Source organism: Lethenteron reissneri, chromosome 8 (genome assembly GCF_015708825.2).
Source record: "Lethenteron reissneri isolate LAM-NWPU_2019-01 chromosome 8, ASM1570882v1, whole genome shotgun sequence".
Classification (NCBI taxonomy): domain Eukaryota; kingdom Metazoa; phylum Chordata; class Hyperoartia; order Petromyzontiformes; family Petromyzontidae; genus Lethenteron; species Lethenteron reissneri.
In genome coordinates this window covers 7,687,872-7,700,701 of record NC_083786.1, presented here as the reverse complement: position 1 = coordinate 7,700,701, position 12,830 = coordinate 7,687,872, and the positions used below count along the sequence as shown (strand labels likewise).

The 12,830-nt window shown below is 46.9% G+C and overlaps 1 protein-coding gene across 4 annotated transcripts in view; it reads right to left on the bottom strand.

The window, feature by feature from the left end:
• Window positions 1-12,830, bottom strand: part of KLHDC3 (kelch domain containing 3) — a 43,975-nt gene that overhangs the window by 10,192 nt on the left and 20,953 nt on the right. For all 4 annotated transcript variants that reach the window (XM_061581689.1, XM_061581698.1, XM_061581714.1 and 1 more), the window contains exon 9: window positions 9,754-9,862. In XM_061581689.1, coding sequence (XP_061437673.1) covers window positions 9,754-9,862 — 109 coding nt within the window. The remainder of the gene's footprint in view (window positions 1-9,753; window positions 9,863-12,830) is intronic.

Genomic DNA, 12,830 nt, shown 5'->3' with positions numbered 1-12,830 from the left:
CACAAACGACTGCTCCCTGTCAATCAGCCCCGCACTTAACGCCCCGACGAATTTTCCTACAACAAAAACCATCTTGCCGTGACCCCTCTTAGCCTGGCGGGTGACCTCGGGACCCCCGCGAACTCCCTCTCTCTACGCCTGCCCCTTGCCCACCCCGCAACCCCTTTCAATCTCTCGGCTGTAAATCTGGTGCGAGGGAAGCGTGTAAAAAAAAAAGGGGGAAAATAAAACAAATAAAAGAATAAAATAAAATAAAACAACGGCGGAAACAGCAGCTATGTGTAAACACCAGGAAGGGGATCATCTTTCCAGGAATGGGAGGGCAGGGGGGAGCCTGCCTTCCTGCCTACACGTGTTTCGACCCGCATCACCCCCCCCCCCCCCCCAAAAAAGGGCAAGTTTTACAAGCAAGGATTTTATCGTGGTAAATTACACCCAATGTATTTACAGCACCTTGAGACGTTCAACGTCGGTGTACGGGGGCGGGGGGATGCATATTTCGCCGCGTTTCAAGAGTACAAATGTTAGAAGCTTTCCACCGCGCAAAGATGTTTTCTTGTACGGGAAATCCGCCGGCAAGCCCAGCCAGCTGCCGGTGTATTGTCCATATTCCTATGGCAGGGGCCATTTGAAGCCGCCTTATCAAGACCACCAACCCCCGAGTGCACGAGCGAGGGAGACAACGGCTCCGAACCGACAGACACCGGCGGCCGTGGCCAGGGCGATCGCAATCCAGATCGCCGCAAGGCGAGACGACGCTGGGTGAAGCCGGCCCCGCACGCGCCAGCGCCGCTGCCTGTGATCTGCGCGGGTCCTATCAGCCGTCTCCATCTCGGAGAGCGTGCGCGGGTGCCTTTGTGTCAGTCACCGTTGCTCTTTCATGCCCGCTCGCTCAGGCTCTCGGGGAGAGCCGCTATCTCTCCCGCGCGTGTTTCTGCGCGCGTCTGCGCCGTGCCGGCGTGTCTGCGTCTGCGAGGGCGGGACGAGGGCCTGCTTAGCTTTACCGTGTCATCGGCCCCCCGGGGTCTTCCCCGAGAGTGGCGGCGGTGGTGGCGGAGAAACTGAAGTGCGGAGACGTTTGGAATGGAACGGGAGAGGCGAGGCGCGGCTCAGATTGTTTAAGAATCGGATTTTTTTTTTTTGCCGATCGTAGTGACTGTAAAAGGGCAGCAGAAATGATGGACGGTTGTCAAAACCGACTCGCGTTATACCGACACATTCTCCCTGTTGTGTCCCTACGACAGATATTTACTTAAGATTTATTCTCAACGCGTGTATAGTACCCGAGTGGCGTATGGAAATTGATGAGGCGAAGGGAACAAAATCTGAAAAGCTGTGTGGTTTAGTTGATTTTGTTTAACCAAGAGACCAGGACCAGTCTCGTTTCCAACAGTGACCTGGCACATTAGTCTGCTGCCAGTATGTGGTGATGGTTGCCATGTACAAGCCCAATTGAGTAATTTGCTGCTAACTTTCGAATTTGCCAAATTTTGCCGGCACGCAACGGCTGACTCTTGCGAATTACGTCACGGAATCTTTAAAGGCCACATTATTACAGCTGTTACACCACGCAGGATTAAAATCAGGCCAGCCGCCTGGATTTGAACCGCGAACCTCTGCAACACGTGACAAACACGCTACCGCACGTGGGGGCCGGATGGGATTGTTACATCGTGGGATTGTCACATGGCGGGATCATGCGAGATGGCGATGGCTTGGGAAGGCCTTCATCCAACGGTGGCTATATTGTTGCATTTATTTTTATTACTTTTCTAACATATCGATGACTGATTTGATCACTAAAGGAAAGTGGAATGATCTTAAACTTAAAAAAACACCACATACCTCGAGTGACAAGGTATTTCAGTGAGTAACACATTCTCTTAATAAACCCCAGTTAAATTAAACGACGGTGGAGGAAAGACGAGAGCTTGATTTGCTACGCAACATTAAGCAGGCATCATTAAGACACCCCCCTCCCACCGCCATCACCCCCCCCCCCCACCACACCACCAAGTTTCTACATTGGGTGTATGGGGGGTGAGGGTGGAGTCCAGACAACGAGCCACCAGCTGCTCAGAGCTACTGTTTACAAGGCTGCAACACCAGGGAGCATTGTGGGCGGGCGGCCGCCACAAGCCAGCTTATCACATCTCACTCTGCTCCTCATCCTCTGTAGCATCGACCATACCAGCCCCCCCCCCTGCCCCCATACCTTTCCAACACACGACTCCTGCCACACACATCTGACAGCCTAACAAGCACTCACTCATTCACTCACGAAGCCGGCCACTCCCAAGTCTAGAATTATAAGACTACATGGCCTATGTTGGCCGCAAAAGATGGATGTATGTTGAACTTCTTTTGCACCGTATGTAGCCAACCGTGCTAATTGGAGTTGCGGAGGAAGGATGACAAACTAAACACGAAAATCAGTTTTAAAGAAATTAGTTTTCAATCGAGATTTGGACAAAGGGATTTCCCCCTACACCGTGCTACTTTCATATGGGTTGTTTGACGATACTTCACCACACCGGTTGGAGGTCAGGTTGGTGAAGGAAAGGTGCCCTCTCTCAACCAACTTGCCACCCGAAGTTAGCCTCGGTCAGGAATAGAACTTCACAGTGCAGTGTGCTAACCGATGTGACACCGATTCCGCCCACCCAAGTCCACAGTAATAGCCGACATTAATTCACCGAAACCTTTCACAGCCCGTCCTTGTGCCAGCACTGCTACGGCAGGCACACGGAGAGGGTTACCAACTCCAAGTACGTCTTTGACAACAATTCCTTAAACTGGCCTTTTTACCCCTCCGTTCTGGCCATTGCCCTGGTTCTGTTAATTTCCCACTTTCCATACAAGGCAACATTGGGATCTTTGAATGAAATTCCGCAGAGCGCGAGCAAAAATCAGCACATCGTGCAACGGTAATTCTGAGATATTTTAGTAGAAATAAAACAACCAGAGACGTCAACAAGAGACAAGGATATGCATGGGAGACGCCAGTGCTCCCTCGGTGAACTTAGAAGCGAGTAGAAAGAGGGAAGATAATGTACATAATCCCACTCCCTGCTGGTAATGAAGAAATGGCATTAGGGAAATAGTTGGGCTTATCACAGGCAGTTGGCCTTTTCTCCTTAATTAAGACTGGAGGCCTATTCCAGCTGGGCATTTCTTCTGCATGCTTATCTCGTGCCAGACAACTGTTGCAAGTGATAAAGCAACTTCTGTGCTTGAAATCTACCAACCGGTAGCCTCTGTGCAAGTATGCAATGGGGGGGGGGGGGGGCAGCAAGCCTACTGATTGACAGCAGTCGCATTTAATTGGCTTCACGTGGTGCCTTGGCACAAAGAAGTCGCTCGATAGATGACATCATTTGCGTCGCTGGTGGAACACAAATGTCTTGCGCTGGTTTTTTGTCGTTGCGAATTAAATAACCAAACCGCAGCAGCGCATTAAAAAGTTTACCTCCTTGCTGTGACAAGGTGACTATCCATGAACATAAGAATTAAACTAAACTATTTTTTATTTTACCAGGTAATTCCCACTGAGCTGTATAGCTTTTTTTGCAGAAGAGACTTGGCCACAAATGATAGCTCAACCAAGTAGCCTTATTATGTGAAAATGCCACGTTTCTAAATGTGGAGGGAAAAAAAACCTGAGTGCCCGGAGATAAATCCACGGCGATTACGGGGAGAAGGTACAAACTCCAATGATACAGGCATCAGGGTCGGGATCGAACCCACGACCTCCTGCATACCAGGCGAGGGAGTTAACATCTCACCACTGCGGTACCCACATTTGTCAATAACAATGCCTGAACGAGACAAGTGTTGAGGTTGTGCTGTTGGTGATTGGCTTTGACATGCACCATTGGCAATGCAGCTGTATCACAAAATTATGTATTTTAACAGATTAATTAATCGGACTGTTTAAATAACTCAACTACATTGTGGGCAGCAGAAGGCAGTGCAGAAAAAAAACATCCACCGTTATACTTCACTTCTATGCTCCCTGCCTTTACAAACCCACACTAATTAGCACGGTTACGCATTGTCAAATCACTCGCATGACCCGCGCGGGGTGGGGAGAGGCTCTCATCCACCAGCGGATTGACAAAGCGGCCGCACATGTAACAAATATGGGGGTAATGTGATATTTTTGCAAAGTTAAAGTGACTCTCATTTTCAATCTGGGCTCTGGAGAACATCTTTGGGCACATATAGGGAGGCTTAATGAGATGACAAAGGTAAGAAAATGTACACTCTTCCCATCTCGAGCTTGTATTACTTATTTACTTAATACAAGGATCGAGTGAGGGCCTTCAATTAACATGTAATTCCTGTTTTACAAACTATACGATACGCATACAAAACGCTTTTACGATGCATAATAATACTTTGACTCGTGGATTAAAAATGATTATAAAGCTCATGTATTGAATAGTTAGTGCAAAAATAAGAATCGACTTTTTTTAGGTTTGTATACAGTAAAACCTTGGATTGCAAGTAACTTGGTCTGCGAGTGTTTTGCAAGACGAGCAATTTTTTTAAATAATTATTAATTTGATAAACGAGCGAGGTCTTGCAATTCGAGTAGTACGTGTACACGCTTTGTCTGCCGAGCGTCACGTGATCACAACTGATATACGAGTGCTTTGGATTACAAACACGTTTCCAGAACGAATTATGCTCGCAATCCAAGGTTTTACTGCATATTCTTTTTTGGGTGGAGTGGTGCCGTGCTATGAACCTGGCCATGTGAGTTTGATTTCCAGCCATGGCTAACTTCAGTGTCGAGTGAAATCTGAACTGGTGCAGGGCACCAACCCACACTAACCCCCATGGAGAAGTATGGTCAAACCACCCCCCAGGAACAAAAACATGTGGGGAGCTCTTCATCCAACAGTGGAGTGACAAATGAATGTAAAAACATGGACACGATGGCTTCACATAACCACTGCAGCCACCAGTGGCTGTTGTAATTTAAAATTTGCCAAAAGGATAATCAATTCTTAAATATATAATCGTGTTCATTTGAAGCTTTCGTGACTGCAGGAATCCATACTCTTTGGTTCTTTCGGTAAAGTCACGTAGGTAGAAAATAACAGATCACTATCTACGTGACTTTACAGAAAGAACCAAAGAGTATGGATTCCTGCAGTCACGAAAGCTTCAAATCAGAGTATATATAATCGTGATCTCAAATTACTACATTTTCTTACACCTATATTTCTCTTCCAGGAATCTATTGGTATCCTTTATTGGCATATTTAGTGACGAATTAACAAAGTTGGCGTTATTTATTTAACTTGAGGCGCTGAAAACCTCAGGCAGTTTAACTCATTGTTATTAAAGCTGATATTGACGTCGTGAACGCCTCCGCATTATTAGGCAGCGCAAAGCAGCCGTGGCAGCGCTGCAACCTTCCAATCAGCCAAAAACGAAACTTAAACAGGGCAAAGCCTCCAAAAAACACGCGCACAGTGAAGGAAGAAGGAATAAAAACAATCGTCTCGCTCAAACCAAGTGCGAGGAGATTACACGGAGGGAAGGGGGGGCATACACGGGGATAGAGAAAGGAGGAGAGATCCAAATGGGGTCATTGGAGGAAGGGGAAGTGAGAGAGAGGAGCTAATCTAGCGAATTAACGGCCCCACGATGTTTTTGGAGAAAAAGCACGAGGGGGATTGTTTTCTTTTTTTTGTTCAACCTGAGAGGCCAAACCGTGAGCCCTCAATCAGCTGTTTCCTGTCCGAGGAAAGGGGTCCTGTCGTGAGCAGTGGCAAACTTCCGGGCGTGGAGACACGAGGCCGAGGAGATCAAGAGATTCAACTTCACTGCCAACCTCGATGAGGAAGCCACCAGAGCTATTCACTTTTAAATATAGATTGAAAACTCACTTCTTTAGAACTGCTTTTTGTGTTTAGTTTGTTGTCCCCCCCCCCCGCACCTCCAATTAGCACGGTGGGCTATGAACGGTGCAAAAGAAGTTCATACTTTCTGGTTTTTCTAGAGTCGCAATGCTCACAGATCATTACTGAATAAGATGCTCCCAATTGTAAGTGACGCTGACATTCATTCGGCTGCTCACAATGAATCGTCAGGAAGACATTTTGGTGATGAATTAATAAAAAAAAATTTCATTTGTAAAACAATACATGTTGCTTTTATAGAAGGTGGGCAATCTGCAATGCAGAGATTCGTGGGTTAAAACGAACCTTTAAGCTCAGGAAACACGCATGGAATTGTGCGTGTAGAAATCAGTTATTAAGATTTATTCAAAAAGTATATTTGCATATTAATTAAAAGGCAGACTGAACAAACGAAAACCTACGGGAGAAAATGACCAACAGAGTGCGAAACGATACAGCGGCAAAAACGAGACAATGAAATTGATTATCCAATCTAATTGCAATCAATGCACAATCGCGTAAAGTCGTCAAATCTCTTTCAATCACGTGCCGGAATAAAAAGAAATGAATTTTTCCGCACGCTACAGGAAGCAACGATCTGCTCTTGACGCTAATCAGCTTAAAAAAACATTTGAGGAGAAGCAGCACCATCTATCTAAACTAATAAAAAACTAAATCTATTTTTCTTTTACCAGGTAAGGCCCACTGAGCTATGTAGCTCTTTTTCAGAAGCGACATGGCTATCACAAATTATAGCACAACGAAGTGGCTCCTCTTGTGGAAATTTATAGCAGCCAAATACTCTAAAACGCACGTTGATTCTAAATGTGGAGAGAAAAACCGGAGGAACCGGAGAAAAAGTCCACGCGGGGAGAGACCTACATAAACTCCAAATATAGAGCAGGCATCCGGGTCGGAGCCACGACCTCTTGTATACCAGGCGAGGTATCTAACATCTCGCCACCGTGGTGCCCTTTTTATATCTATTCCTCGCCGACTCATCCCCAAGGAGAACGAGGCACAGATACGACACGACAACGTAAGAGGGCGGGAGCAGGCGGTGTGCGCGTGGTGACAGACAGACAGCCAGCCAGCCAGGAGAGGGTTAAGTGCTGGCCAAACAGGAAAAAGGAAAACGCAACAAGTGACAGTGTTTTGACTGAGGTTGCCCAGCAGCGGTTACCGCCTCCCCCCCACCACCACCACTACCACCGCGTCCTGAGCGAGCCGAGCAAAACACCGGCGCGTGCGCTGCTAACGAGCCAGAACGAGGTGGCGGGGTGGTGGTGGGGGGGTGGGTTACGCACACAGGAAACGGCGAGGCTCGCTTTTCACCGCCGCAGGTTAAGGTTCTCGCTTCGATATGCAGCAACGCGTGGAGAAAAGTGTAGCGCGCGCGGGGAAATGTGCAGCGCGCGTGTTGAACCCCCCCCCCACACCTCCCCCCTACCCAAATGATTAAACAGCTGTTGTACATAGACGCTAATGATTATGCTGTGTTGTGTTGCGCCCATCGAGAAGAGGCGGCTCCGGCAACCGAAATAACAAGGAGTCATTTTTGTTCCAATTCGATAAGAAAAAATATCTATATTTCAAGAACCGCCAATGGACACGTGGTGAATACGAGACGGTGGCCGTTGATTCAATAACTGTCACGGAGCAGTCCTTACAGAGCCGCATGTGGCTCCGGAGGCTGATCTAGAAGCCATGTCTCTTAAAGGAAGGTTCCTTTCCGATAACGTCCGGCAGTTTACAAGCAGGGAATCCAAGCGAGCCCGACTCTGCTGATGAGACACTGTTGTCGAAACCGGTGCACCGTTTGCTTGTACTCAAGCAATGCTGTTGAAACTATGGCGCTTCCAGAAGAAGCCCATGGTGCCGACTGGTTGACTAAAAAAACATTTAATTTGTCCGCTTAAATATTTTATTGCATGCCACGGACAATTTTTTTCTCAACTTGCGTAATTATCAATGAATCATTACCAATGCGCGTTTCATTTTAGATACATTTAAAGTTATCGCAATTAAAACATTATTTACATGCAATCAATGTTGTTTCGCTAAACGGGTGACCATGCATTACAGTCAGGGCTTAACATCAACCCAGTCTCTCTGGGTAGGTGACCTGGAAATTACACAAACACCCAGCGCATTAAAGTTGGCTATATGTGACAAACACTGCTTGTCGGCGAATATAAATCATATGCCCCCTGGTGTGGATAAAAAGGCCTTTTGAAGTGATTTCAGTAACAGTTCTGTGACGTAATCATTCACATGACATTCCCTGCCACAGTATGTAGTGGTTGGGTGCAGTGCTCGCTGCAGGGTTATGAACGGAAGCAGATATGGAATCAACCCCGCAGGGCGATTGCCGACAGCACAATTGTAATAGATTGTAGCCCCAAACACAATTCTTGCTTTGACAAAGCAATCGCATTATTATTTGTGTGCTATTTAGTTATTCAGAATCAGAATCTTTTTTAAATACTGGAGAAATCCGATCAGCTATGAAGCTATTTTCCACACATGTCCAGTAGAAGTGGGTCAGATATTACGGATCACAACACGTTTTAAAACCATTAATCTTTCATCGGTGAACGCACGAAAAAAAATCTAACCGCTGTTGAGAGCGTTCCTTTGAAGTGAATGATTTTCCTGTTGATGGTTATCAGTGGTGGTACTGTGCAATGAATCATACAGTGAGCAACATTGAATATGCAATAAATATTTCACAATCGACCTTTAAGAACGTACAAACAACCGGAAACATCGAGTGCAGCGCGGAGAGCACCACGACGACGTTCGTACCGCACGTGTGCGACTCTTATTTTGGAAACGTGTCTCTCGAGTAAGCCTTCATCTTTTTAGAGGTTTATTTTGGCCAAAAGCTGACCAGCTTTGTTGTGAGCACCAGTGTTTGATGTCTGCAGAATATCGAGTAGAGAGGCTTGAATGTCAGGACTATTTTGAAAGAAAAAAACCCACACACGCACGTTGCCTACGCCGGGAAGAGGCGTGATGTAATGCTCACCTCTCGTGGACCCTCCCTGGCAACATGTCCAACAGTGACAATGTTCTTTTTGCAAATAAAAGGCAACGTCTTCATGTTTCTTATTTCACCACGCAAAAAAAGCAAATAATAAAAAGATGTGAATTTTTTTTCGCAAGGTTACTGTTTTACTATGTAACGATTATTGACCGGCTCTCCCTTGCAAGACATCAAATAAACCCCGTGGGGGCTTGCGTACTGCCAAATGAATGTACAATGTATGTACGTTTAGACTTCTTTCGCACCATACATAGCCGTCCGTGCAATTAGGAGGTGGATCGCACAGGGCAGTAACCCAGCGTCTGACTGTCACGTGAGGATATCTCGACAACAGAGAGAAAGCAAAGGCCTTATATAAAAACACTCGATATAAGTTCTAGCAACTGTGAATTGAATTGCAAATCGAGTAGCGAACGTCTTCAAAGGCATCTGGCCAGCGTGCAAGATGAGGATGTGATACCCTCTGAAGAGGGGGGCTCTTTAGAGCTCCCTCTAGTGGAGACGCCTGTGTCATCACATGTGTGAGCAAGACATTGCAGTGCTGCTGCGCCTCTACCTATTACCAGTACCAAATTATAACATTTAAAAGTTAAGCCCAGCACGTGATAGGGATTGGAAAAAATTTACAAAGTTCCGGATGAACCCGGGAAAGCTGTTTCTATTCAGCGACACATTTAAAAAGCTGGCTTACTTAGCAGCGACTTTGCTCTTAACACCGCAGTTTAATTGGGGGTGCTGCTGTGGGGAGGAGGGGGGGGGGGGGGAGTTATTTTTCTCCGTTCCGCTGACCTTGTTCCGCCAAACAGAATGGCCTGGTCTCCGATCAGGCAGCAGCACTGGCGTCTGCGCGGGCAGGGGCCCTTCTCACGCACCTCCATCCGCTGCCAGGTCATCGTTTCTGAAAAGCAGATGGAAAACAGTGGTTAGCACGAAACTATTTTTATTTTACCAGGTAAGGCCCACTGAGCTATGAAGCTCTTTCAAAAGTAACCTGGCTATCGCAAATGATAGCTCAACGAAGTGGCTTATCATCATGCGAATTTTTTTAGCAGCCAAATACTCTAAAACGCGTGCCGATTCTAAACATGGAGGCAAAAACGGGATGGCCTGGAGAAACATCCACACGACCACAGGGGAGAACAAGGAAACTCCGAAAAAAGAGGTGTCAGAGTTGGGGTCGACGCACACCCTCCTCTGTACCAGGCGAGGTAATTAACACCTCGCCACCGCGGTTACCGAATAGACGCCCATAGCCACAGAGCCGGGGGAGCTCAACCTCGTGGCTCGGGACGGGAGCCCGGGGCTTGGTGTCAACAGATGCGGACGTGGTGGCGCACGTCTCTAAGCTCGCGCTTTTGGAAAAGGCAACGGCTTTGTGGATCACGTGAAGATTTGCGCGAAAAAAAAACTCCAGCGCTGCATTTTCCGCCCGTTACCGCGTGTTGTTCTATTTTTTAAACTATACAATTTTTACTTTATCAGGTAAGGCCCACTGAGCTATATAGGTCTTTTCAGACGCGACCTGGCTATCAGAAATGACGGCTCAACGAGGTGGCTTATCACGTGGAAATTAATAGCAGCCAAATACTCTAAACGCACGTTTAGAAAAACTGGAGGAACCGTAGAAAAAATCCACGCGACCACGGGAAGAACACGCAAACTCGAAATATGCAGGAGTTAGGGTTGGGGTCGAACCCACAGCCACCTGTACACCAGGCGAGGTAATTAACAGCTCGCCACCCTTCGGAATCTTGTCCGACGTTTTGCGCCGCATGCAAGGAGATTCTCAAGAATGGAATTGCCCCAAAACATTTGATGCAGGGCAGCCCCTGACAAACAGAATCTTCTGAATCATCGAGGCTCTGCTGGATGAATACATTCATCATCATCACGATCCATGGGCAGATAGATCTTAGGTGTCCACTGCACATGTCGTCATTTGTTATTTTGGCCGTATCGCGTGTTTGGTCGGCGTGATATTCTAACGTGTTCCGGGAGCTTCTTCAGGAAATTACGAAGCTCCCAGCACATGATAGGGATTATTTGCACCTAAGATGGTACAATAATAATGTTACATTGAATTTGCATTCCAACCCCCCCGCCCCCCCGAGGATTTCACTGTCAAGTTTGCCTTGAACCCTCGACAGACATGCAAATGCGACATTCTATCTCAAGCTATGACTTAACCCTTTTAAAATATTTCACTCCCGCTCCTCGCCGTGTGAATGGAGATAACTTGATTGATGACAAAGGGTTTTGCTTGGCCTTTGCACGGTTTCAATGATGCCCAAGTGAGGTTTGGACAGATTACAACATCTGCAGCAATTGTTTTGGCGACAAAATGCCTGCAACCCCATCGTAAAATGCAGCATTTCAATCTCGGGCTTTGCACAGCGTTCACACAGGACGTCTTTGTTGCAGCATTGCAATGCTTATCAGTCGCAGGAAAGTGTGGATTCATAATATTTCCAGATACGCATCATAGACACACACCATATAAAAAAAATGATGCGTGACCGTGTGTTTTTCACACACAATGAAACTCTGCTAAATGGATAACGATGTACTCCCCCATGTAGGTCTTGGGTGTTGTTTGACCATACTTCACCGCACTGGTCAGTGTGGTTCGGTGGAAAAGGGAAGCATAGACATGGGGAGCATTGAAATACAGTACAACAATAGATGTTGCTGCTCTGTTCACCATGTAGCCCCACAGCCTACAAATGACTATGCTCCAGTTCTTGCAATGCGGGTACTCATTCGATCACCCATCGAATGAGTACCCGCAATCAATCCTGCTTAGCTTCCGAGATCTGACGCCAATCCGGGCGATTTGGTCAAAGGTGTTACATCTTCACACGCTAACCAAAGCAAACGTCTGGCACAATTAGTCACGTACAATGCGTAATGCTCCGTAGAATATTACACAGTTCCTGTCACGTGTATAGAAACCACCGTGTTTGTACGAAAGCACTCAAATAAAAAAAATCCTCCCAATTGAATTCGTACAAAAGAGGAGCTTATAAATAACTGGAGAGCTGCCTCAAGCCGTGACGCTCCGTTCCCTTTTGAAACGTCAACGGTGCCATATACGGAAATGATGCGACGCTGTCCTTCCGGGGAGTTACAGAGCAGGGTGCGGGGGGGGGGAGAAACTGAAAAAACACAAAAAGGAAAACGAATGAGCAACCGCCCACACCCGCTGACGTCACGCGCTTTCTGTCGCACATTAGCACGTGAGTAGCGGACGCATGCGGCCTTTGTGAAACCAGCGGCGCGATGATGAAGTACGTGTTATAACGGCGCGTGGTCTTGTGTTGCGGACGCGAGTCTATTTTTCTCCCCGTTATGACTAACGTATGAACGATGCGAGAAGACGAACAAGGGGGTCGCTGCAAGATTACGGTTTCATGAGAGAGAAAAAAACATTTCAATGTTGCGCGCGACATCAACGCGCAACCTTCGCAGCGCGACGACTCACTGCCGGATCTCTCTCTTGGCTACACACAAACGTTAAAAGTAACGTGGGCTTGGGCAGGACAAGAATGCTACAAGGGATGGTGATGGTCGGAGGTCGAGACCCTAGCTGAAACTAAATTAATTTTTATTTTACCAGCTACGTAGCTCTTTTTCAGAAGCGACCTGGCGATTACAAATGACATCTGAACGAAGTGGCTTATCATCATGTGGGAATTTATAGCAGCCAAATGCTCTAAACGCGTTTTTCTAAATGTCTAAAACCGGAGGACCTGGAGAAAAGTCCACACGACCACGGGGAGAGAGAGACACGCAAATCCCAAATATATAACATGGGTCAGGGTCATGATCGAACTCACGACCTCCTATATACCAGGCGAGGTAGTTCA